Source organism: Daphnia carinata, chromosome 8, assembly GCF_022539665.2.
Source record: "Daphnia carinata strain CSIRO-1 chromosome 8, CSIRO_AGI_Dcar_HiC_V3, whole genome shotgun sequence".
NCBI lineage: Eukaryota > Metazoa > Arthropoda > Branchiopoda > Diplostraca > Daphniidae > Daphnia > Daphnia carinata.
The window spans coordinates 4,294,798-4,322,337 of record NC_081338.1 but is presented as its reverse complement, the minus strand read 5'-3'; the positions used below and the strand labels follow the sequence as shown (position 1 = coordinate 4,322,337).

The following is a 27,540-nucleotide window of genomic DNA, read 5'->3' as shown; positions in this document are numbered from 1 at the left end:
GGAAACAAAAATGTCATTTTACAAGGGCATTTCATGTAAGAGAAAAATACAAATGGTACAGAATTCGGGAGGGTTTCAGGGTCGTAGTTGGGTGCTTATCATCTTCTGTTTTTCACTTTCAAATTTTAAGGTGTGTGTAATAGTCATTAGGTATTGCTATAAACTCGAATACAATCCTCCCGAAAGATTCATTTTTCTTCTTCAAACGATATAATTAACTATCATGAAAACAGTTATATATATATTCAAAAAAAAAAAACGATGTTTTTTAGGTTCACTTTACACTAGAGAGAAAATAAAAACGAATGAAAAACAATGATGTTTTCATTTCGGCCGTTGAAAATACAAAATTGCTCTCTACGCAGTCACAATAGTGTGAGACGGTGATCATCTTTCGTTTTTTCTCAAATTGACAAAGGGAGTCGAAAAAAAAGGGGGAAAAAAGAAAAATCAAAGGAGCGAGGTTGCTGGTCTTTGGATGGAAGGAGCTGCAAAGGGTGCAGGATGACATGTTTGATTACACGAGGAGGAATGAGAGAAGGCGCTCAAGTGCTTGTCCGATATAATTTTGAAAAAGGAAAAACGATAATCGTTTTGGATAAAAAATTGATTGAAACGAAGAAGGTCCAAATGGAGGAAAAACTATACCTGATGCATTTCGAAACAGGTAATTGCAGAATATGTAAATTTGTTGCTTATTATTTTCTATCAAACAATACGTCGACGAGACGAAACTAACCCGGTTTCACGAGAGAAACGAAACAAATGGACTTGTTTAAAATTTTACCTCTAATAAGGACGAAAGAAAAGATAAAACGTTGTCTACTTGTTCGATGAGATTAAAGGTGAAGAGTCAGGATGCAGCCGTGTTAGTCAGTTCCAGCTCTTCAAGCTCGTCGTTCACTTTAACGGTCTCAGCAGTCGGCAGAGGTGCAAATTCTTCGGCCAGTTCCATCTCCATTTCCATATCGTCTTCCATCTATCGGCAGGTGAAAGAGTTAAAACCATTAGTTTCAAAAAAACAATTGGAACACACACACACACACACACACACACGAAGGAGAGGCTTTCTTTTCTATCAGCAATGGTGGAATTCTACCAGGCAATGTTTTAGTTCCGACTCTCTCTAGACACGTCGCGTTCCAATTAAAAAAAAAAAAAAACATGCACAAAAAATGGAATACACATGAGCACATTTGTTTTTCAATTTGTCAAGAGGCAGGATGTTAAGGCGAGACACGGCTAATGGTCGATTAAAACTATCAAGAAATAAAGGTGTTTCTTTTTGTTTGTTTGTTTGTTTTGTTACCAAACGTGATGGTTATGAACGAGGCTTTAACAAGAGATAAGTGTGTGATCAAACTGCGGTTGGTGCTGCCTTTTGCCAAATCGATTGCTTACGCTCTACTTTGTGGGGTTTTCGAACTCTTCGAAGGGGGGAGGGGGGATCCAGGGACTTTTTTTTTTAAGTTTCTATTTTGCCTTTTGATCTTTGTGTTTTTTGTTGCCGTGCTGATTTGAACGTGAGGGTCGTTGGGTGCTTATGTTCCGTCCTTTTGTGTTCGTTACTTCTCCCCATAGATAATTTTGGTTTGTTTGGAGTCGTTTCACAATGGTGTGGTCCCCCTCCACATGGATTTCGAAATTCTTTTTTTTTCATGGACTGCAGACAGATGACGTTGCGTCTTCTTCTTCTATCCTGACTTCTGTTTCACTGTCCACGCTCAATGTGATCATCGGATAGGTATTGGTTTCAGGTGCGTCTTCAGCCAAGACATCATCGTCCGTATCAGCATCCGTTTCCGTCGTGGGCGTCTGAATCTTTTCTTCCGCCGTCTGAACACACACACACACACACACACACATGTCTTATCGCTCTTGCTTTTCATATGTTATGCTATTCATTTATGTTTCCCCCTTCTAGATTGGACTACCTCCTTTTCAATGTTTCTCCTTTTAATTTTTAATTGGTTAACTTTAGAATGATTAGATTTGTTTTTCTTTGAAACATAACCGTGTTGAGTTTTTTTTTGGAGCGATGAGTCGGTAAATGAAATGGTTTAAGTTGGCGCGACGAATGTTAATTTAAAAAATTAAAATTGCTCGGGGAGGCTTTCGTTACCTGTTTGTGCGATTCTTCTAGGTGTTTCATGAGGACGGCGACGACGACGTTGACCAAGACGAACTGAGCCATCAGGACGAAGATGACGAAAAAGATGGGGGCGATGATTCTCGAGACGCAGCAATTTTTGATACAATCGGCGGAAGCATCGCAATTTTCGCGCAACGTGTCCTTCATAATGCCGTTCCAATTGTCGCCGGTGGCTACGCGGAACAGCGTCAAGAAGGCGATGCCAAAATTGGCAAAGTGTGCGTGCTCCCCAAGACCCTGGCACGGATGTTCGTCGTCGCACTCTGCACTCGTCCGGGGGAAGAAAAAAAAAACGGGTTAGAACCGGCCTGGCCCGTCATTATTTTTTTAAGTTCATATTTACCCAAACGGCCGAACAATTCGACTCCGAGGGCAGCAAAAATGAAGAACAGCAAGTAGAATAAGAGTCCCAAGTTGCCGACTTGCGGAAGTGCTTGCATCACTGTGTCCAGCAGAGAGCGGATTCCTTTGGCCATTTTCAGCAACTTCAACACTAGAACAGAAATTTTGAGCTTAAACGTCCTGCTTGATTTTGCAATGGATGGGGAAAGTTTACCTCTGGCTATCCGTAGAACTCGCATGACGCGGATAATAGTCGGATTGATGGGGATCAGATCGGATTTCATCTCTTCCAAAACAATACCCACAATAGACAAGATGACGATGGCCACGTCAAGCTGATTCCACCGATCGCGGATGTATCTCTTCACTCCCAAAGCCACCACTTTGCAAACGGATTCGATGATGAAGACGGCCGTGAAGAAATAGTTGAAAATACGCAACGCCGATTCCAGTTCCTAATTTTCAAACATGTTATTACAAACAACACACCATCCAATGTATTCAAATTTAAAAAACTTACAGGTGGCATCAGGTAAAATTCCATGGCCATTGTGACGACGTTAAGACCGATAACAGCAGCGATGGCCAAGTCAAAGTACTTGGACGTCACCACATTATGAATGAGGAGTCGGGAGCGTGAATAGTTGGTGTAGTAGGGCGGCCGTCGCATCTCTGAAAAAACATTATTACAGGTAAGACGATGTAATGTTATTAATTAAATGATTGCACGTGTCACTCACACACACACACACACACACACTGTACAAATCGTCAAACAATGTGCCTTTTTTTTTTTTTTTAACCGGTGATGTAAAAAAAACCGACATTCAGGTGGATGTTAATGACGTCTAAGCGATCTAAACTAAGTGATTAAAATTTCATAAATAAAAGTCATGTCAAAAGCATCCATCACAACGGATCTACATTTGGTGTGTGTGGGACAAGCAGCGTGTTGGTTTCCTGCAAAAGGAATTGATTTTTATCCTTCCGGTTTTTAGGATCAATCATTTTTAGAATAATAATTTAAAAAAAAGGAGTTTTTAATGAGAAACTCGGATCAGCCAGGTGGGGGGATGTCACACCAGTGCAGTCTTTTAACGATTTTCTTTTGTTCGTGTTTTTGTTTTCCATCTCGTAGTGTGAGGTAGAAGAACAAAAACAACGTGAAACAAAAGTCAGCATAGTTTTGGGGGGTTGTGTGGGTCAGGAATTGCTAATTTCCTACCCGTTCTCACGGCTCTGGGCTTAGGTCCGGGGTCAGTGCCATCGATGACGACGTCATTGAGTGCGACTACAGTACCAACTTGAACAAAAATGGCAATTCAATAAGATGAGAAAAGAAAAACGCTGTTACACCACGACGATTCAATCAAAGAAAGAAACCAACAGAAAAAAAATCCTACTAGAAAACAACGTTGAAAATAAACACGAACTTATAAATTAAAGAATCGAATCCTAAACGTCAAATCAAAACAATCGTCGGGGGGCGCTAGTGTCTCGTCATTGGTTAAACACGGCAGTGAAAAGAGAAGACACTAGCAATGGATCTTTAAATTCGAAAATGAACCCAAAAGAGCCTGGAAAAAGAAATTGAATAATGAAAATACGAGATTTAAATTTACTTCTGCGCTTCTTTTCCATTTTGCGCGCGCGTTTGGCCATCCGGCGGGCTCGCTCCTCTTTCTCCTGCTCCTCGCGGCAACGGTGGAAATTCTCCACGACGACACCGACGAACATGTTGAGCACGAAGAAACCGACCAGCAGTAGAAACGAGATGAAGTAGATCAAACGCCATTCGCTGTAATTCTCAATCGGCTATCACGAAATGCCGTGTGAATCCAATTGCTCGTTTGAATTCATGCATTATTGAACAACGAACCTGCTGGTCAACACCGACGGCATCCAGCCCTGTGTACATAATGTTGACCCAACCGTCTTTAGAAGAAAGGACAAAGAGGGCCATCAAGGCCTGTCCCAAATCGTCAAAGTTATAGGCTCGATTGACCCACATGTTACGCGGATCGGCCGCTAAACAGTCGGTCCGGTTGCGCACCGAACGGATATTGGGCCCCTCGCAGTAAAAGAAACTGCCTTTGAATAACTGTGGGAAAAATCAAATTCGTTCAAAATAGCAATTGAAATATTTAAAAATGTATGCACGTACCTGGACTCCGAGGATTCCGAAGATGATGAAGAACGTGCAGCAAATGAGCACAATGTTTCCGATGGGTTTCAAAGAAGATAATAACGTTTGCACCACTAATTTCAAGCCGGGCGCTCGGTTGATGACTCGCAATGGCCTCAAGGATCGCAGCAACCGGAAGACCTATTGCATTTTTAAAAATTTTTAAAATGAAATGCTAATTAAGTAAAAAACAATTTGAATTTCGTTTACTCTGAGGATGCCAAAGATGCGAGGACTGCCACTAGAGAGAATCGACATGAGAATGTCGACGATGGAGACAGTAACGAGGAGTCCGTCCATGATGTTCCAGCCAGAGGTGAAGTAGGCATTGTGTCCGTAGAACATTCCGACGGCAAAGACTTTCAACATCATTTCGATGGCAAAGACGAAGGTGAAGACATAGTTGGACATGGAGAGGAAGGCACGCTCGTACGAATCGGGTGGAATGAGCGGCCGTTCCATGGCCAGCGTGACGCAATTCAAGCCAATGAAGAACAAGATCCCGTGGTCGAACCAACTTTTCGTCACCAACGTATTACATGACCGCCGAATGCTGCAAATTTCAAAGTAATTATTTCGCCATTCAATTTTGTTTTAAAATAAAATTAATACGAATTTTCCGGCGATAGGATAAAGAGGGCGTAGTCTTCCCGCTCCTTGAGTTGAGGGAATCGTTCATAAAGGCGAACAATCAGCCGTTTCTTCACGACCACTTCCTCCTCGGTTTTGGTTGTGCTGTTGGCTCCCGTTTGACCTTCTCCCATCGAGAAATTCAAACTACTGCCGTTGTTGTTGTTATTCGGCTGCTTCCCAACAGAAAAACAAATACACAAATCAATTTAAAAAAACTCGCCATGTTTATATTAAAGAATGAAATGCACAACTTACAGCGAGGTTGTTGAATCCCGGTGATGGACTCCTCGGAGACGAGCCGTTACTGCGGATAGAATTCTGCGGACTCAACGTCGTCGGGCTGCCGAACGAATTCTGATGAGATAGAATCGGCTTGCGCGTGAATGGCTGATGAATTCCATCGTGTTGCGCGCTGCCGTTACACGCAAGTCGATCGTGATTGCTGCAGCTGATTATAAACACGATATTGTTTTAACCACGTCCCCACTAAATGTATAGCCGACACGCCATACCTCGGCTGTCGTTGGTTGTTCAGGTTGTTCAAAAGACTGTAATTGCCCGCGTTCGACGTACGATCCTCTTCCAGCTCGGCTTCCAGGTCGGCGTGGGAGCCGGTCGCGGGTACGCCGGCCGCATCCCGCGATGAGAGTCGCCTCCATAATTTTTTGCTGCCCTGACGAAGGACGCCACTTCCCAGCATCTCCGACGAAGGCAACAATGAATTCGTATCAGCTGACTCTTCCGGCGACGATACCATTCCTCCCCTTTTTTTTTTTTTTATTGGCAAATTATAAGATGCAATGCAATCACGAGAAAAAACAAAAGGGGGGGGCCAGCAAAAAGTTATGGAAATGTAAATATACCCTGAAGGGGCAGCCAGGCTGCTCTTTCTGCTGAGAATACCCCGACTGGGCATGATGGGATTCAAACTCGATCGTCTAGACGATCTGGAACTAGCGCAAGATCTGTTGCTCGGCGTGCGCAGTAAAGACGGCGAACCCAACGTCTCCAGTCCCTGTTTATACGAATGAAAGTAAAGTCCCCTTCTCTTTCTTTTTAAAATAAAATAAAACAAGAACGTTTCTACTCACCAAATTGATGTTACTATCTCCGTGCAAAGGGGAGCCTTCCGCCGAAGTGCGACGCGGCGGGGACACGCCCACTAACTTGACCGACTTCAACGGCGATAGTCTGACGCTGTCCCCGCGACTGGAAATGGAATCCAGAGTGGCGTTGGGAGATCCTTGCGGAGTGGCGGCCGTCGTGGTGATGATCGGAGCCGTCGTTGGCGGCAGCAATAAATGCGATCCACTTGCGCTGCTCGGCTGATCCGTCCGCGTTTGAAATTCCGACCGAGAAACAACAGATGGCTGACACAGCAGCATCGTTTCTTTTTGAATGGAATAAAGAGAAAAGGATATTAATTGTTATATGCTGTGTGGGGTTTAACGTTTTGAATGAAACCTCGTTCGATGTTTGATTTCGGATCGTAATGGTTGGCGCATTCGTGCTGACTCTTGCTGTGTAAAGATTCGCGACGCTGTTGTTCCTGGATGGCATTGTACGAATTCTCCTTGAGGCGTCGCTGTTGCTGCGATTCCAATAGTGCCAGTTTGGCTTGTTTGCGTTCCTCCTGTATAACATATACACGGTGGATCGACGAGTCGCGTGGTGCCATTGAATCAAAGAAAAACAAAGACAGAAAGCAAAACGTTTAACGTTTGTTAGTACAAAACGGCGCCACTGTGTGTCTGTTTGAAACGATGCTCCGGGCCCGTCTATCGTGGGTCTTGTTGCGGATATAAACCCTCTCCCTGCCATCCTTTTCAGTATCTTCATCCATTCGCGCATTCCTCATGCATGACAGCGAAAACAGAAATAAAATGATTTTTTAAAAAACAAGTTTTGAAGTAAAGTAGAAAAAGAAAAAAAAAACTCATCGATTTCAATCATGCAGTTAGACGAAGAGGGGGTGGAGGTTTCTGTTCATCTATCTAAAAAACATGCACACGAGGATGCAACACCATTTAGGACAGTCGTTAAGATCGATCAAAGTCACGTTGGAGATACACGTTTAAAGAAAAAGCGAAAAACATTTACAACTTTCTACAACATTTCTCCAACGTGAACACACTACGATAACACCTCCTTTTCTTCGTTGGAAGATTAAAAAAAAAAAAAAATACTGGCGGCCGGAGGAACAGTCTTTTATCCCCCGTTCTTTTTTTTATTGATTTTTGATGGTTGAGCTATTTCTCATTGTCGGGTTTCTTTAATGGGGGTAATGATTATTAGATAACTGGATACAAAAGGTAAATAGGACGACATCAAAAGCTCTTTTCTTTTTCTTTCTCTTTGTCTATCAAACTAAATAATAAATTAAAAGCCTGGGACGACACGGTTGGATGTTGTTGTTCCATCAGTAGGTTGAACGTGGAGAACATGAAAGGCACATCTCAGTGTGACTAGACCTACTGACTTGACGTGTAAACGTCATTAACAACGTCATAAAAGCTTCATTCAGGCGGCATACATTAGACGGCCATGTTTCTCCACGTGTCCAGAATCGTGGAACATTTAAAAAATATATATATATATAATGACGTCAATCAAAAGCATGAGGTAAGGGAGCTCTAAAAAAAAAATTTAAGAAATTGCTTTTGCGGCCAACAGAAACGGACCTCGAGTAGTAAGTCGGCCAGCTGGGCGCTATCGACGACGTCTTCGACGACATTGGCACAATAGCCGACGGGACTGCAACTCTCCTCCGTCACTGAAGACCTCGAGAAATAGTTGTCGTGCTCTTGCGGATGACGTCCGTCAGCAGACGACGGTGAGTCGGCCGACGAGCGGTCAGGTGGCGGTAGGCCCGTCTCTTGATCACCGTGACACGAGCCATTGGATGCGGCCTCATCTTGGATGGACAAAGCGGCAGCCGTGGCTAGAGCTCGTGCTGCATGACGTTCTTGTCTGGCCTGCTCACGCTGTTCGCGTTCCAGTCGCTCCGTCCTCTATACACACATACACACATACATACACCATGGGTCCATGGCAGACAACCAAACGACGAACATTTTGTTTTGTTTTGGAACCCCCATCATTTTGTCTAGAATTAGCCATCTTTATATAAAAGATAATGGGATCATTTTTTTTATGGGGGAGGTGTCATTTTGTTTGTTAGTATACGTTCCGGAGTTTGTGTTACGTCATTATTTTGGAAGAGGAAATAGGCATGCCAATTGAAATAGTATATCTGTGGTGTTAAGTTAGACGCACACCCATGCCGAGTGTCAGATTGTGTAAGTTAACGTTATTGAATTTTTTTTTGTAAAGTTAAAGGCGATTATTTAAAAGAATTCAAATGAGGTAGCCAAGGTGGTAAGGTAATAAGGTGTTTGATTACATACCTCGGCGGAGAATCCTTCGACGAGGATGGCGACGAGCAGGTTGAAGAGGACGTAGTTGCCGAACGTCATGAGCGCCACAAAGTAGAGAGCCGCCCAATGGCTCGTCTTCTCCATACCGTTGAATAGAACCACATTCCAATCCTCTTGTGTCAAGATCTAGAGACGCACACACACACACACGATGGTATTATGATGAATTCCGGGGGAGCAAGGGAATCCAGCTTTCCGTTCAAGCATCTCGAGGAATGGGTTAAAGGTATTTGAGAAGGAGATTGGATGTTTTTTGCTTTCAAATGACATCATCAGGGGTAAGTTAATCATCAAATAGATTTTTAAAAAAAGTGGATAGTGAAATGAAGAAACACTATGAAACTACTGCAACAACTAGAATTCAAACTGAATGAGAGCTAACTAGCACGTTCAAATAGACTACTATAGAAAATAATCGATTATGTTTGTTTGGAAAGGCGGAGGAGAGGGGGATGTATGACTACTATGACTACTTGCCTGGAAGACGGTGACGGTAGCCCAAAGCAAAGTGTTGAAGTGTTTGCGGTCGCAGACGCAACCGGGATCGCGGTCGAGTATCTCCGCGCACGTGCAAGACCGGGAGCCGTCCTCGCGCATGCAAAATTTACCGCCAAACAGATACATGCCTAGCACGCTGTCGGTGTGTCATCAACAATTGGACAAAATTAAATTCAGATAAAACATAAAAAAAAAAAAAAAACATTCGAAAAAAAACGACAGACAAAACACATTGGCGCTGTAACTCGTACCGGCCGTTTTAAGAAGCTTGTCCGACAAAAAAAAACATGTTTTTAGAATTGCGGGATGCCAGTCATTCTCTTGTTCGCATTACGTTTTAAAAAAAAAATTTCAATTTGAAAAAGACGCACATCTGAAGATGCAATCAGGTACGACGTGAACGATTTGTCTGGCTCATTGCGTCTTCCCAAAATGAAAAATAAAGAGGGCGGAAAAGTCGTCTTCATTCTACTTGCACTTTATCTCTCACTCGTCACGGCCGACCAACTGCTTCTTCGCTGTGCTGCTGACATCTACTCTCTCCCCCCACATCTCCAAACCGCTTTTCTCCCTCCCACGACAACGAGCCATCAGCAATCTTTCTTCGGGATGTGTCGGCCGTGGTGAGATTGAAGAGTTCCCCATTACTGCCAGCTTATAGACAAGTAGCTAGGGAAATACGAGAGTACAGACCAGACACAGCTGCTGCCTCCCCTCGTGCTTTTGTGCATAACCAAAAGAATCTAGGCGGACCACATCACTCAAGCCCCAAAGACCCTTTGCGACTGGATTTTATGCTGTGCTTTTTTTTTTTATGTTCTTCTACATAATGCAATAACTTTTAGATCTTTAACTACCCCACATAAGAGAAAAAGACAAATGGTATATTGCAGTTGGGGATCCTACGAGCTTGACCTGGCGCTTTTGAAACATCCCTTGATGTCAAACGACCCACAACGAAAAGAAATGAGCCAAAAATGTTCTAATAATTCCAAAATAAAATAAAAAAAAAGCATCGATGTGTAACCAAAGTTGATTTCCGATCCATAACCCGAGAGCTCGGAATGGAATCAAACATCAGGCGGGAAAAAATGGAACGAAGGCAGCCTCGCACAAGTCAGCCATAGTTAGCATGATGGTTAATAACGATCCTATGACGTTAAGTGGGAAGGAGACAGAAGAAAACGGACGCGCGCTAGATGAGGAAAGCGTATAGACACACACATCCAGCAGAGCGCTAGGTAGCAGCCGTTTGGCAATAATCTATACGAGACGCGCTAGACAGAACAAGAAAACGGTGGGATGCGACTTTGCTGCAGTTTGGGATAAGGGCATGACTTCTAAAAGGAGATCTAATTAGCTAATTGAGGGGGGGGAGGAGTTGAGTCTGCGGCAAACGGGAGGCAAGTTGTTGGTAGTCTAATCTATATCTTCTATGTTTGCCAGTGAGTGGTAGGCGAGGGAGTGATCAAAGTCATTTGGCAATCAAATGATTTTTCAAAAATAAAAAAAATCATTCAACTCTACGGGAAGGAAGTGAAACGGATCGATGCAAACGATTGATGATGTCATTGGGAGGAGGAGGAGGGACGTTTGTAAAACAAGAAGGAAGCGAGGTGAATTCTTTATTGTGGGCAAGAGGCTCATTCGCGTCAGGAATCATTACTCAAGGAATAAAAATGGATGGAGAAAAAAAGAGATAGGAGGCTTTTTTTTTGGGGGGGGGGGGGGGGTTCGTTCTAATGGATTTTTCGTACCTGGAACACGGTCACAATGGCCCACAGAAGGGAGTCGAAGTTTTTACGGTCGCACGTCGTCGACTGGTCGCTCGTTTTGCGACAAAATTTGCATCCGAACAAGTTCATGCCCAGGATGCTGTCGGACATCAGGAGAAAAAAAAATGAAGAAGAAGATAAAAAAAAAACAAAAAACATAAATTAAAAATAAAAACATAAATAGCAAATTAACGCCAGAGGCAACGACCGTGGCCCTGATTTTTTTTTTTTTTTTTTTAATGTCCGGGATCAAAAGACGTCATTCAGCGCCGACTACCTGCTCTCACTTTGCTAAACTCATCCATTGCGGATGTCGTCGACATACTTGTGTGCACATTCGTTATGGCTGTGTGTGCGGGGGGGGTAGGGAATGCTCTTCCCATTAAGAGCGAACATTTCCCTTTCTCTCCTACAGGGCTAACTTATGAATAAAATGGCGAGACAGTCGGCAGCCATCAAGGAGGGCGCCTTCAGGGTCGGAAGACGATCGATACGAAAACTGGCTGTACCTAGAAACCTGGCCGCCCGACTTCCTTTTGACGTGTGTCGCGGGACACGGTGCGTTTTGTACCGCCGTTGCTTTTTGTTCAAAACTGAGAAAAGACGGCCCCAAATCTACCTGAAAATGAAGATGAAGAGGACGAGCAAGGCGAAGAAGACGGCCACGTTGTCCATGGTGCGCAACATGACGACCAGCTGACGGCGCAGGTTGGGCATGAAACGGACGAGTTTCAGGATGCGCAAAAGACGGAACGTCCTCAAAACAGACAGGCCCGAACTGCCGCCATCGTCCCCTTCGAAGCGATTCAAACTCTGAAACACTTCCACCAGACTGTCCCCCCCAAAAAAACAAAAACAGATTGAGTTAAAATCAAATGAAAAGACGATGTGGAAGTTACCTGAGGATGACGATGACGCCGTCAAAGACGTTGAACCCGTTGCCGACATAGTTGAGCGGACCTTCGGCGATCACTTTGAGCAGCATCTCGATGGCGAAGATGGCCGAAAAAATCACGTTGCTAAACTCGACCGTCAGCGTCAACTCTTCCGGCTGCAAATATATGTTCAAAAAAAAAAAAAATAAATAAAATAAAAATGTAACATAAAAATGGTGGACAGGGTAACCTAATCAAAAATGCAAGATAAATACATCCGACATTACAAAAAAAAAAAATGTCATCCGGCCAAGTTGGTCTAACTGCACGATCCAGCAGAATGGGGGAGGGAATCAAAAATTGTATATGTAATCTGTGCGCTGAATAAGTGAATCGAAATGGCGGACTTTTAGGCCGATGGGTACACGGAATGGAAAACCATTTCCGCTGTGTGGGGGGAGGAAGACAAGAAAGAACCCAATAAAATCAATGATCATTTTCTTCCACTATTCTTTTCGCTGACCTGAATTTTCTTTTTCTCCCTCCCTCCCATTTCTTTTTTTTTTTGGACTCAATTTACGCGCATTTGGCCTCGTCCAAAATGCACCGAAAATTTATGCGTGTGTGAACAGTCAGCAGGGACGGCCAAATGCGAATCCAGTGTGTGCGACCACTGCATCGATTTAGGACTTGGGCCATCAAAAAATACAGGAGAGGAGCGCCACTATCCAGGCCTACATTACATGGCACGATCAAACGCACGAAGGCTTTTAAAATTCATTTTAAACGAGATATGACGTACCTGGTTGTGGTATTCGATGCCCATGCTGAGCGTGTTGATGAGAATGGCGCCCAGTAGCCCTTGCTGGAAGTATTTGTGCTCGACGAGGGCTTTGACGCTGCGCTGGAACGTCTTATAATATTCCTTGATGAGCGAGCAATAGCGAGAAAAGGGCGAACGACGACGTTCAAACACTTGGACCGATGCTCTTTGTTGTTCCTCATCTTCTTCGTAATAATCTTCGTTCTGATCTTCGGAAGGGACGTCTTCATCGGACGCTGAATATTCTTCATCCGACGAGCAGCAAATGCAATCGTCTTCATTGTCCGTCTCCACGTCAACGGCCGTCTCTGCCGCGTTCACGCACGGCATCGTTGTCCAATCGCCGCTCAGTCCAGGCTCTGTAACGTTGTGAAACAGCTGATTATTTTTTTGTTCCAACTGTTGCGAGTAAACGCATCAGGTTCAATTAATAACATCGATTCGATTAGCCCCATTGTTGCTGTCCATTGTCGGCCATTACGTGAACACAAAAATTGAAAGTTAATTTCCCCGAAGGATAACAAGCGCTAGGGACGATAGATACATTACCGGTTACAACACGTTCCATGTCTACAAACCAATATGACGGGCCTAATAAAAAGAAAGAAAATCAATCGATTTCGCCCTTATTCTATTGTTGACTTGACGACGAAAATAGGCTTGCACTCTCTTCGTATATTCCCACACGTGAACGTATCTATTTGTTCCTTTTTTCCCTTTAAACAAAAGTACGCACACACACACGTCAGAATCCCCTTTGTGTGTGTACGAATGGGAGGGAGGGGAAATTCACTGAAAATCCGGTTATTATGTGTCCATTCCTTTTCGTCGACTGACAGTCGAGCTTGTCTTTTAAAAAGAGTGCACAAAAGTTGTGACTGTCTTTTGACAATCTCTCTCTTGAAGAGTCATACGGGAGAGCATCATATGAATGGTCCAGCTAAAAAAAAATTCTTTTTTTTCTTTTTAAAGATCTCGGGTACAAAGCACTTTCTTAGCTATCGATTTTCTCAACTTTGAAATCCACAAAAACTAAGAACTCGTTCGTTTTGAGATATGACGACAATGCACATCCCCCGCCTACGGAATGCCCCCCCCCCCCCCAAAAAAAAAATAAAATCCCAAGGACACGAGAAGCGGCCGTAAAAATAAAAAATCGCAAAATGGATGTAGTTGCCAGGTGAAAATAAAAACCGGGCGGAAAAATCGATACGGAATTGCGAGTTTCCCCTTGTTATCTATTTGACTTGGAATAATTTTTTTAATCATTTCTTACCTTGAAACGGTTCGGGCCAAAGAGACATGGCCAAAGTTGGTAAGATGGGCATCATGCCCGGCGGTGCCAATAACTGGTTATTGCATTTATGGTTGTTGCTGTGTTTGGCCGGAGGAGCAACAACCATCGCGGTAGTTGTCGGCTCGTCCGACGGGTAGTTGGGCAACGCTAAAGGCGTGGGCAGCGCTGCCCCGAGGGCTCCACTAAGAGCCAGCAATTCTTGGCAGGTTAGGCCGGCTCCGTTTGGGACCGAGGTGCCAGATGCCGCGGCCGGACAGCTAGGCCGTCGTTCGTCGATGGTCCGGTTGGATGGGACGCGTTGCCTCAACGACGATTTGCGATTGAACGGCATCGGTGACGACGGATGAGACGATCCGGATGGCTGATGATGCGGCTGACGAGACTCACTTCCGGCGGATGCAACCGGCTCCGTAGCGAAACCGCCCGTCTGCGTGATCTTCTCGCTCCAGCAGACATTGACGTCGGCCGCACTGTTGCTCATGCCGTGAGCGACGACGACGTCACTAAACATCACACTACTCCGGCGACGCCTAGGCGTCCTTGGCGTCAACAATTGCGACGAGTCCGACGAATCATCGGCCAGTGCCAACGATCCTATTAAAATTCCAATTTAATTGAAAACTAATTTTGATTATTTTGAATGAAATTTGATGCACCTCTGGGCGAGAGGAATGGAGAGGATCGCTGATGGTCGATGGAGACGGCAACGCTGGCACGCCGAGCGTGTGAGAGTATGGGCACGGGCGAATCGAGAGGCGAAGCCGGCCCATCATTGATTCTCAACGCTACCTGTGAACTCACGGACGGCACTCGAAAGCTGCTAGAACATTGGCTATGTCTCTGCTGTTGTTGCTGTTGTTGTTGCTCCTGTTGTTGGACGCCATGTTTGGGGCATTCAGGATGCGGATGCCTGCTCCGCCTCCTCCTCCTCTTCCTGCGCCGTTGTTGTTTCCGCCTCGTCCTCAAACTGAGCGAATGCGTGGCTGATTGTTGTTTGCCATATTGGGGGTGATCCAGCTGTTGTTGTTGCTGCTGTTCCAGCTGCCTCTTCCGGCTGCGGTAGGCCCGGTACCTCCTGAGGATGCGTCGCTTGCTCCTCCGCCACAGGTGGGCAATGTACTTGATGATCTGGCGGTAGCACGAGGCCGACTCGCTGGCCGAAGTGCTGGCCAGCGTCGACGTCGACTGATAGCGGGCCCGTTCCAGTCGCATCCGCTCCATTTCGCGCTTCTTGGTCTCGGAGAACTGCGTGGCTATCACCACCAGGCACAGGTTGATCATGAAGAACGAGCCGATCTGCCTTTTTCCAAAGATGAATGAACCACAATCAGACAAAGAGGTTGAGCAAAAACCGTAACAGTCGAATAATTCCGCAGTGAGAGGATGGATCGATGGTTCAATGCAAAAGATCTCAACCACCCGAGCGTGGTTAAAAAGAGGATATCCTTCTCGTCCATGTCCTCCAAGAAGTTCAAAGAGATTTCCCCCTCCCCCATCCGATATGTAGATATACGAGAAGGATAAGGCCTGAAAAAGATTGAACCAGCATACTACGGGGCTACCCATTGTTCGCTCGGGAGATACTACATCTTTCACTCTTATTTTCTTTTTTTTTTTTTTTTTTGGTCCAGCTCTTATTTTTTGAAACTAAAAAGAAAACAGGCGTCTTGTAGAGAAGAAAAGTGACTTCATCCAGGACAAAATTCAAAGTTCCATCTCATTTTCTCAACTATCCTTCCAAAAGGATCGTGGAGAGTGAGAGAAAAAAAAAATCTCATCATTTTGCCCGTGGGCGATGATTAAAAGCCAAGCTTTTGCTGATTTGATTCTTTGTAACAAACGAAACGGAATACTATAGTTACCCACCCGCGCTGGCCAGCAAAAATCCGGAAGTGTCCTAACTAAATAATTCCGTGCGTTTATAAAATCCCAACTTTCTACCAATCAAAATGATTTCTCTTTTAGTTTACATTCGCATTGGATTTCCACCCCCCAACAAAATTGATATCCCCCCATAGTTATTGCGGGTAAATGCTTCAGACGAATTCGACTAGCGATAACTTACCACAATGAGGAGGACAAAGTAGACCCAGTCCCAGAAAGAGTGGGCATCCTGGACGTAGTACATGATGTCCGTCCATCCCTCTAAACTAATCACCTGCAATTGATTGCAAAAAAAAAAAAAAAAAAAAAAAAAAAAAAAGTGTTAATGATGATGATCATGTGCTAGTCAATCACCGGTGTATTATACAACAAATGAGGAATGTTTATCTACGGCCAAAAAGGCGAGCCCAGGAGTTAATGAGAGAATCGCCTTGTGATATGTATGTAGATCGATCGATACTATACTAGTTACACGAACAGTTGCGCACCCCGCATTACCTAAGTGAGAGAAAAGGTGATGCGGAGGGGCGGCGCGCAGGTGCTGTTGAAAACCACCCGTCGGCGGTGTGTGCACGGCTTTGCAAAGCGGATAAAGAGCCAGAGACAAAAGAAGCCCACCACCCTTTTATATATACACGGCACTTATACATGTTCGAGGAAAGGTAGACAGGGGGGTCGTGCATTTCTCTGTCTATAGAAAAGTCTCTCTGAATACATGGGAAGGTTATATCGATTGTTTGCTATAATGGACGGGGAGGAGGAGAGAAGCAGCAGGATGCCGGTGAACAAAAGGTTATGTTCTTTCTTTTCTATCTGGTAATCGACTGTAGATATAGACTCCGCCACAGGCAACTCCCACCAAAGACTCTAATGATCCTATGCCTACTCTGCAACACATACACACAAGATCGGTACGTGTATAGGCCATACAATGCACCCGCGAACATCAGACGGTTCTCCCATCTTCAAAGTATATGAATAAATCTGGTACATTAACCTGATGGTTACGGATGGAACGAGATATGTTTCCCCCCCCCCTTTGCTAAATGAATTTTTCTCTGAAAATGTGCCCGTTTCATTTTCTCGCAAATTTCAGCTTGGATTGCATTTTCTGTCGAGATATGAATCAGATAGCGTTGCATACTACTAGCCGAAAGAACAATGGAATAAGAATTCGCAGCGTGGGGTCTTTTTTTGTCCGTCTAATAGACAGACAGGGCCTTACATGTTAGAGATATGTGTATCTTGTTTTTAAAAAGTCATAACTTACGAGGAAGATGGCAACCCAAGCCAAACCGATGTTATCAAAGGATATAGCTCCCTGGAAAGGATTCTTTTCACCAGCTCTGCAATCGGTGTAGTATTGGTTCCAATTGATACAAGAGCCGTTGACTGAAAGGCCGTCCATTCCGACGGGTATGCCAGGCACGACGCTGTCATTGCACACTCGTCCGTCAGATTTGGTGTGAGGCAGCGAGGAGCACGTATGCATCCCACTGTCTTTGGCCAGCGAGCAAATGTAGTCCTTCTCCGTTTCTTGCACTTTGTAGTAGCTGGACAGAGGCCTTTTCGTTTTCGGGGAGAAAGAAACCGGGTAAAAACAACAAAAAAAGAAAACGAATTAGAAATTTTAAGAGATAATTTATGGTGATTATTTAAAGATATGCATGTCCCAGGCAGGCATCACATCTTCAGCCGTCTATAAAGAGGGTTGGCACACAGCATAGACGCGGTATTTGTTTTTTGTTTGTTTTGATCATGCGCCAGGCAACAGAGACGACATCAAGAAGAGGAGCAGGACATCAATAGAATCATCAGCAGTTTATGATTATGTAAATTTGTGTCATAGTAGCATGGCTGAATATTCTTTTCCTTTGTGTTCGTCTACAAAGGTTTCAAGGGATGATGAATACTATATTTGATGACTAATGAAATTTAAAAAAAAAGGCTAATTTAAAGTTTCACAGGTTGTCAGGACGAGACAGGCTAATGGGATAATATAGGCCAGGGAGAATTCGCTGGTAAGGAATCTGCAATGGTGTGACTTGCCCTTCTACGTGTCCCATCCTTGATCACTGATTGGGAATTTCTGGTTATGACCATCAGAACAGCACAAGGATAAAATTGATTCAATCAGTATGCTAAACTATACTATGTGTGGGAAAAGATTGACTCAGCAAATTCACAGTGATGCCATACGATATAGCATACTAGCAAATGGATGCTTTCCCTTTTTGGCCAGCAAAAGTTAGGTTACTGCAATACCTGTAGTGGGTCTTGGGTTTGTAAAAGATGGGCAGAGTTCGGTCGATGGTCGTGCTGTTAGATAGAGAGAGAGAGATAGATTGAAAGGCGCCAAAAAACGTGGCTTATACGTTAACGTGTCTACCTCGTTGCAATGTTTTAGATATATACATATTCTTTAGCTTTTCGTTTTCTTAGCACTTTAAAACAGAATAATTAATTTTTGCGTAGAAGAAAGATCACAATACTGCACGAGACAGATAACAAAAGCAAGAAAACGTTCAGGGTGACGACCACGACATCCAACAACTTTTGATGGTTGATGCTGATCAGTTGATGACGGTTAGTTCAGTGTTGCATCACAGTGAAAAATGTGTGACTTCATTTGTTTTGCTGTACCGTCATTACTTTTGATATAGAAAAAAAAATGGAGGCATTGAAGTAGATAAACAAACTCCATAAAGGTGTTTTTAGTAGGGAAATTATAATTATACGAAACTGTAAATAGATTAGGTGGGAAGTATTTGGGATATTGAACAAAATAAAATGAAAGAAAAGCAAAAATACGAAATCAATCAAATGGAATCGATTGGCTTACAGGGTCACCTTCACCTTGTCCGAATAGTACGGAGGCAATGTCCTGTATATAGTGTGACACACGATGTTTATGATCATTGATTTTTTTTTTCATCATCTTAAAATTATAAAAGACACATAATCCCTTCATTTTGCCCCACGAGCAATAATCAATTTCAATAACCAATAGAAAACATTTGTAATTTACGAATCATAAAATTATTCCATTGAATGAAAACTGAGACAACTTACAAAGTGGCAGGTGGGACGATGCCTTTTGGCAGGTCGAGGTAGCACCTCTGGCGCAGAATGCCGGCCCACAGCTGGACGCCGACGATGCCAAAGATGAAAAAGACAAAGAAACAGAGCAACAGGACGTTGCCCAACATGGGCAGCGTGTCCAGCAGCAGCATCACCAATATCCTCATGCCTGAAAGTTGTTGTTGGGTATAAAGTCACGGCGTGAATATTACATGTGTAATTTCAGTCAAAATCGATTTGCCCACTCTTCCCTTTCATCCATTTCTACAAAACTCACTGGGTATTCGGTTGATGGCTCTTAGTGGCCGCAAAACTCGGATGGTCCGGATGGCAGATAAATTCATGTTCTCCATATCCAAACAATATTCCACCGCTCTGATAAAACATAGTTTCGCCATTGAAAATTTACTCGATCTGGCAGATAACGCACGAACACGTAGTTAATAATTACTTACCCAGCAATGACAATAAAACAATCGAGTCTGTTCCACGTTTCGGCCAGGTACGTTCCTTTACCATAAACACCCATGGCGATCATTTTGATGGACATCTCGAGGGCGAAGAAGGCAAATATGAAATCATCCAGCATCTGAGATTCGTAATCATTTCGTATCAAATCTTACCAGGATTCTGAACGTTCTTTGTGGCACACTTACCTGGAGAATTCGGCATCGACTGGTGTTGCAGACCTGGTCGATACACGGCTGGTACATTCCCAACGTGACGCAATTGAAGAAGATGACGGCCATGCTGACTCTCTCGAACCACGTATCGAATTTTCAAGAGTTAAAGGAAAACATCCTCCATATTTCTTTATAGTTTGATTGAAATTTAAAAAGAAACTATGTATTTTATTAAGATTATCATAAACGAATTTCGGTTGCTTATTTTTTTTTTTTTTGTGAATCCATTTCTGGAAAGAGGTCGGATGGGTCGTTATCATTTTTGATTCTATTTACGCCCGGTTTATTACCGGATTCCGTCGTATATACATTGAGGACCCCCAATTATGCAAATATGTGGCATTGTGTCTTGTTGGCATATCCGCAATGTGAATCCCGTTTGAAACGTGGTGCTACAGAATGAAGTGCAAGATTCCGTTAAAAACATTTTTTTTTTTATATTTTTGCTTCACTCCGTGGCGTGTGTTACTGGCGAAATAGTAATCCGCCAAGGGATGGATTTTTATGATTCCGGCAAGTTGAAGCTGCCAGCATGAATATATGGATGCGCGAGTACATGCACCTAGATATAGTTCGCATACGAAGGTTGAGAGGATTTATTCATCACGTGAGCGAAAAAGGGCAGCGCACGCTGTTTATCAATGAAGGAGCCACCAGAAAGACGAAATTTCTGGCTTTTCTCTTTTAGATGCCTGTGTCGGCATCTTGTCTTGAATGACGTCAAAGAAGCCGTCCTTGTTTTTATTTTTCCTTTCCAGAAACAACAACAGCGCAAAACAGCTCTGTTTTTGCTATTTTTGAGGAAAACAGCTCATTGTCTTGCCAAAATTTGTTCCCATCATGTTTTACCCGATAATAATTTAGATCGATTTTTAAAAGTCCCCATCTCTTTTTTTTTTTCAAATCAATTCACAAGTTATCTCGTCAGCAATAAAAGCATCAACGTGTCATGTCCCACGCTACTTTATATTGTTTCGTAGATCGATCTTTCTGGCTGATATGTCAGTTGTATTGTCTTGCACTGATCAAGTTTCATCCCGTTATTAAATTGGGAAACCCACTCCAATAAAAGTCGCATCAACAGTAAAATAAAAATGGATAACATCTGATTCAATCGAAAAATGTCCACAATTTCCTTTTTTTTTTATCGTTCCCCCTGGATGTTGTGACTAATCGGCAGATTGATCCGAACTTGAAGACCTGCTCTATTTGCAGTTGGCCAAAAAGAAAACCAGGAAATGAGACGAGAGATATGGAGCTAAAAGATCGATATCCGGCCCGACCATTACAAGTGTACAACTAAAAAGAAAGTCGACTTGCGTATCCAATGACTCTCGGCTTTATGCTGTTTTTGTTCGCATGGGTTTTTTTGTCCCCCCCACGTTACAAAAGAGCCAAGATGAGGACAACAAGAAGGCAAGAATAATAATAACCTAAAAGATAGCAAAAGCCATCGGGAACAGTTGGTTACAGTCCCGACACAAACTGGTTACGTTGCCCGCCACTGACGATTGATGTCGCTCTTCGGTTTAGTCCTTTTTTGTTTTTATACCGACTCCAAACAATCGATTACTCTATTTTCCTCCATACTATTTGATACTAGGTTTTATTTTACTACCACGTACGTGAATGCCTTTGTTTCTTCACCATCTCGTGTTTAACGATGAAACCTATTTATTGTGACGATGGGCCAATGTTGCCTTGTGTTGTCTTATTATTGTTCTCTAAACCCTCCCTCGCTCTCCCTCCTAAAGATTCATTACAACATGGAATACGTTTATTTGAACCGCTTTTGTGTTCTGCAGCTGCTGGCCCGCCTTTTACGAATCATTGTTGGCCAGCTGCTTCTACAGTTGGTCCTACAATCAACATTGCCTCTTCACGATCGTTGTACACCGACCAAAAACGAAATCACGGGTTTGGGTCAATAAACAATTGGCCATCAACAAAGCCAATCTAGTCCATCAGCCCGCCCTTGCCGCCCTTCAACAATGACGAATTGGCATTCGTCAAACAATACGCTTGATAATGATGCCGTGTGACATAATGATCCGCACATTATTCGTTTCTTGCCAAGCTTTTTGTGGAATGTCTCGGTAAAGACATTTTAACGAGTTTTCTATTTGTTACACGTGCATAATGAGGCTGGCTCTTTTTTTTTGTGTGTGTGGAGATGCAGACACCGATCACCATGGCAACGTATTGCTACGATCAACGATTGAATGCATCATTCATCAACGGGATGTTCCCCAACTGTAAGGCGCGTACATGATGCACAGCTTGCGTGAAACCCCTCGTGACCTGTTGCCCGTCTAATGCCAAATATGACGAAGAAAGACATGCGATGTGGCCAAGAATGAAAAGCAGTTTTTTGTAATGACGGGCCAAAAAAAAAAAAAGGGGGGAGCAATCGAATAAAAAACGATCAATAATAATGTGACAAGATGAGAGATGAGACCCACGCATCGAATGGCACCATTCCACACGCATATGGACAACTAAAACAAAGACTGGGGAATGAACATTAAGAAAATCTCGGGAGGAGCATTCCTGTCTCATACGAGCTGACATCATTCCAAAAGTTGAACAAACATCTGAACGTTGGAAATCCCTGGAACGTTGGCTGTTGGTTATTGTTCTTAGACAGAAAAAAAAGCGAAGGGACGCCAGACAGATTTATCCTATTATTTTTATTCGAAGATTTGCAGCCGTCGGCAGCTTGAAATTAATAAAAAAAAAGGGGGGAAGGGAGACTCTTCTCCAGGAAATAGTAGCCAGTTTTCACTAGTTTTCATCCGACTTGATTAGTCGACACTTGAAATGATGAGTCGGGGGCTTTGTGACACGACCAAGCGCATTGATTCGTTCACTTCTTCCATCAACAAAAAAGGACGGGCTATGCACAGACGTAATCATCAAAGATGGCGGGGGGCTCCTTTGAGTGTCCTTTTTCGAATTGGTCATTTGGAAAGCAGCCAAAATATTGCCTAGATTTTCTTTTTTAGCCTATCACTGGTGAAGCTATAGACCCAAGAACTCGGACACGTGCGCGTTTCGTTGTTCAGACAGTGAAAAATTGTCAGAGTGCCGGACTAGACAACAGGGGGATAAGAGGGGAGGGTTGGAAATGTCTTCCAGCCGGATGCTGAAGTTGCCACTCGAGTGGTCGCACGTCCGCCGGCTTTTGGAAATTGAAACAAAAGAAAAAAAAATGGACCATCATCAAACTGCCATCGCTTAGTTTGCTACTCTTTATTCTGGTGGCAACGAACCAATCAAACAATACGTTAAAGAGATACGAGATCAAGGGCCTTGTGTGTGCCACTCATTACGGCTGTTAGGCATCGGCCGGAAAAATACGTGCGCTCGCAATCGATCCAGCCTCATTAAGCATCTTTAGCGTCAGTCTCCATCTATTTCTTTTTCTTTCGCTTTATCACCTTACACGCATACTTTGTGCATATTAAAACGACTGTCATTTTACACAGTTGAAGTTTCGAAAGGCGCTATCGATCCAATTTTGCTACTGTCGTGGCATGCACATCAGTGCGCGTCATTTACATATTATCCAGTGAGAAAATAAGATTATTCGTTCAAAATTGCTCGAATCACGCCATCGTCGTATTTGAAAGGAACCCCCCGCAATTGGTGAGGAAACTGATTGAATTTTCTTTTTATTCGTAACGGACGCCATCAAAATCGATGGGACGCTTCAAAAATTTAATACATTTTCTCCTCTTGTCACTGCCAACTAGCCAAGCTGGATTTCTTTATCTCTTCTTTAATAGATCAAGTAATCAATACAGATCATGCCCAACTTTTTTTTTTAATTTCCCACCCTTCGCTTTTTTTTTTCTCCGTTCGGCTATGTATTTCGATCCAACGAAGGAGACCTGCTTTTCTCCGTGTGTGTGTGTGTGTGTGTATGTCCGACTCAAATATTTACACTGGTGCGGGATGTACAGCAGTTTCGCTCTGCACAGCAGACCCTCACTCTGTGTGTGTGTGTTGTGCAGATGATGATGACCGCGATAGAAAAGAGGCAGAAATAGAAGTTACCCAGCACCACCAGCAGCCATCACGTAAGAGCCCCCAATGGCAAAAAAGAATGTGAGCTTTAAAAGGAAAAAAAAGCATTTTTCTTTTAAAGTTCAAGTTCTTTGCTACTCGACAATTTTGAACCCGCCATTTTACGATTGTCAGTAAAAAGATGAGTATCAGACCAATTTACTCCGTGACACACGGCCATGTCTTATGCTAATAGAATCGGTGAGCAACGATTTAAAGAAAACGGATGAAATAATAAGTAAAAAAAAAGCAGTGAAATAGCTTATCGAGCGGGGTAGACCCCACCCCGAGAGCAAATTGAACTGGGCTGACAAAACCTTTTCTTTCAAAAGACTTTGTCCAACCCCGGCACTTGTTTCAATGCCAAATGGCAGGAAAACTATAGGGCCAAATAACACGGTATATCTGCCAAAAGGGACACGCAAGTCCTTTTTCATCGACATGACATTGAAGGAATGAGCTTGACCCATAGTATATGGGGAGGTGAATAAAACGCTAGACATCCCTACAAGAACAAAAAAAGAAAGGTAAATAATCTTGTTCATATCGCAAGAGGACTTTGCCGGAGGGGGACCTTCTGCAATTTGGCAACAACACGTGCAATGAATCGCCATTAGATTCCGGGCCAAAAAAAAAAGGGCATTGGAAAATAAGGTAACGAGATGATAAAGGCACATAAGGCATAGAAAAAGAAAAATCAGATCAAATCTGCCGGCCAAAGGCGTTCCTATCAACGGGGGGTTCGTAACGATCCTCGTCAATTTTGAATAGACGTTTGTGACATTGGAAGTTCGTCCTTTCCATCATCAAATGACGATATAAGCGAAATAAAAAATAGGCCTTTTTTAAATAAAAAAGAGATGATGAAAAAAGGTTTTTTTTTCGAATTCTTGTTTGATTGAGCGAAGGGCGAAAAAAAAAAAAAACGTCCTGGTGACAAGAGGCTAACGTGACACGATTCAACGCCAGATACATAAGAGACTCTTTTTTTTATTTCCATTTTCGAGTTGGGGGGGCCTTTGAAGGGGAACAAACGGCTCGTCGATGTGCATGCCTTTTTGGACTTGTAACGACGGTCGAACCAATCGCGGATGGATAGACACGGTTGCCAAGTTTTTCTACGATGCCATCCGGATGAAATGGCAGGAAATGAGATGCGCCAATCCAACCGACTTATAAACCAGCCAAAAGGAGGAATATTAAGAGACATTCTCTCTGGCGCTTCATTCTTTCCCGATACGCGTCGCCATGGAAACGAACAGAGATTTATGATGCTCCAATTTCTTTATAGAACCATACCATCGACCGGTGTGTGCATCCTCTTTGCTAACGCACAAAAAAACGAAATGATCAAAAGGTATGCATACAAGCGTAATTGTTGGCTCTGTTACACCTGGTTGCATTGACAAGAAAGGGCGCACCGAGCGCCACTTGCTGTACCACAAATGCAACACACGCAGATCAGATATGAATAAGAAAAGGGAAAATGTTGTGCAAGAAAAGTCAATAGCGAGACGGTCGACTCACCTGTCGGCCATGTTTGTCCCTCCAGCTGTCGCATGTTAGAGAGCAAGAATAGCCGGCAAAAAGGAGCCGGGATCAATAGAGATGATAACGACCTACACGACAACCCCTTGAGAAAAAGAAGCAAGTACCTCCGAACATCTAACTTAACTTTTGGTAGTCGATAACGACATCTGCAAAACTTAAAAAAAAAATCTAAGGTTTTTTTTTGGAACGAGAAAAAGGATATGGATTGGTGATCATCCGCAAACACAGGTTCCTTGGCCGGTTGTATTGAGTCATGAAGCCGAGGGTTACGGGTATGAAACCCGGGTAGGGTAAACCATCATCATCCTCTTCTTCATCATGACCATCGACTTGATCTTCTTCTTCTTCTTCTTCTTCTTCTTCATCTTCGACCACTTCATCATCGTCATCCTCTTCTTGTTCTTCTTCTAAATCCTCCAAATCTTCATCGACCTCGTCCGAGTGATAGCCCGCGTAGTAGACGACATCGTCTTCGTCAGCAGGACTGCACTCGACAAAGACGTTGGGTGTCGTCGCTTCGTTTTGTTGATGTTCCACTTGATTGTCCGTCGTCGACTGGTGGTCGACAGGACAGGCGGCCAGAGGATCCGGGCATGCGATCGTCTGCAGCGGTGGCAATAATGATGTCGGTGATGATGGCCGGTTCTTGGTCGCGATGACGGGCGATTTGTCTAACTCGCCTCGCCCTACCCCTTCGTCTACTTCATCTCCCACCCGACGATCCATCACATCGACTGTCGTTCATCGAAAACAAAACTTTTGGCCAACTTCTTTTCGTTTAGTTTTTTTTTCTTAATCGTTGATCTATTCTTTCTTTATTTCCTTCATTCCGCAACACGCGCCCTCACACAAGGAGGTTCAGAGAGAACGCGAGCAAACAAGAGTCTCTCGGCTTTTCTGCACACACACACACACACACCAAACACCAACAAATAAAAACACACCTTAGATGTGTGTGTGTGTAGGCACACTGGCGCAGCGGTTCCTTATGACATTGCGGTCGTTATCGAATAGATGTGTGTGTGTGTGCGCGCTCCTGGAAATTCTTGAGCAGATTTTTTTTTCTTCTCAAGTAGCGAACCGTGAGGAGACGAGCAAGGAAAACACAACCCCCCGCTCACTTGCGTCCCTCCCCTCAAAACTAACAAACAAAAAAACAAAAACGAACAAATAAACTCGGAGCGGAAACTGTGCGGACGGATGGAGACGAATACGGGGGAGGCAAAAAGCAAATTCGTAATTCTTTCTTTTTTTTCCACAAAAAAACACAACGGTTTGAGGAGTAACCCGAAACCCAAAAGCGAATCCGGGTCGGTTTAATTCACCCCGACCATTTGCTGTTAAGTTTCTTTTTTTTTTTTTTTTTTTTTTTCAAATCGATGGCCAATCAAATCGGTGTCCAGTCACACTCACATATACACACACACACACACAGCACACATACAACACGACGTAACATCCGGGAGGCCCGCGCTCTCTTTCACACACTATTACAATACAACAACGCACATGTACACACAAAAAAGAGGGCTGCCACCGTCAAAGACGCAAGCACGTCGACTGATCCGCTTTCCGGACTGTTCCGATTCTTTTTCACTCCCGTGTGTGTACGTTCCTCACATCCTCCCACCTCCTTCTTTCCCCCCAACGACGTACACACAAAGGCGGAGGGAGAACGGAAGGGAGGCGTCGGCTGGCCGGCCACCGGATTTCAATGCGCCACCGTACCATTGCGCAACCTTTTTCTTTTCGAGTTTTTCAAAACTCCATTTTCTTTTTCTACTTTTCTAAGAAAAACACTACCCCTCCCCCCCCCACTGTGTAAAAAAAAAAAAAAAAAAAAAATTCCGGTTGATGAGGTCACACCCGAAAATCGAAAACTATTCGGGAATGTTGTTGTTGTCGATACGTAACGTTGTTGGATCGAGGTCAACAACAAGCACTTGACATTTTGATGTGCTTGAATTTTCGATAGGGGCCACTGTACACACACGTATAGCGCAGTGTACAGTGTACATGTTTTTGTTTTTTTCCCTTTCGGTTCTTCTGGTTCGTGCCAATCAGCCATCGTCCGGCTAATTTTAGGCATCAACATGGCTGCATTCCGGTTGGTGGTGGTCGTCGTAGTGGTGTTGTCCGCGTATACCCAATCTGTCTGCCGTTGTATGACCCTCATTTTGCGTTGGACGAGCAAAAACACGCCATTTGCCTGTCTTCTGGATTCAATCCGTTTTTTTTTTTCAAGTGTTCCAGTTT

At 43.7% G+C, this 27,540-nt stretch overlaps 1 protein-coding gene across 2 annotated transcripts; it reads right to left on the bottom strand.

Annotated features, from left to right (window-relative positions):
- Window positions 1-1,469: 1,469 nt before the first annotated feature.
- Window positions 1,470-26,808, bottom strand: LOC130704179 (voltage-dependent T-type calcium channel subunit alpha-1G-like). Of its 2 annotated transcripts, none has more exons than XM_059496414.1 (32): window positions 25,488-26,808; window positions 19,639-19,751; window positions 19,438-19,571; window positions 19,260-19,357; window positions 18,974-19,151; window positions 18,167-18,220; window positions 17,172-17,466; window positions 16,083-16,175; window positions 14,674-15,313; window positions 13,997-14,611; window positions 12,700-13,079; window positions 11,922-12,073; window positions 11,642-11,854; window positions 11,005-11,122; window positions 8,720-8,875; window positions 7,994-8,323; window positions 6,777-6,945; window positions 6,404-6,702; window positions 6,176-6,327; window positions 5,825-6,076; window positions 5,568-5,760; window positions 5,292-5,482; window positions 4,890-5,232; window positions 4,659-4,820; window positions 4,374-4,595; window positions 4,117-4,309; window positions 3,720-3,797; window positions 3,015-3,166; window positions 2,709-2,949; window positions 2,496-2,645; window positions 2,123-2,415; window positions 1,470-1,836 (listed from the first exon to the last, which is right to left on the bottom strand). In XM_059496414.1, exons 1-32 carry the CDS (start codon window positions 26,008-26,010, stop codon window positions 1,657-1,659), a joined length of 7,362 nt encoding a protein of 2,453 aa, XP_059352397.1. In that variant the 5' UTR covers window positions 26,011-26,808; the 3' UTR covers window positions 1,470-1,656. The 2 variants fall into 2 exon arrangements, with proteins under 2 accessions (XP_059352397.1, XP_059352396.1); XM_059496413.1 differs by lacking the exons at window positions 11,005-11,122; window positions 18,167-18,220 and adding exons at window positions 9,227-9,383; window positions 18,744-18,785 and having other exon boundaries at window positions 1,471-1,836.
- Window positions 26,809-27,540: the final 732 nt, after the last annotated feature.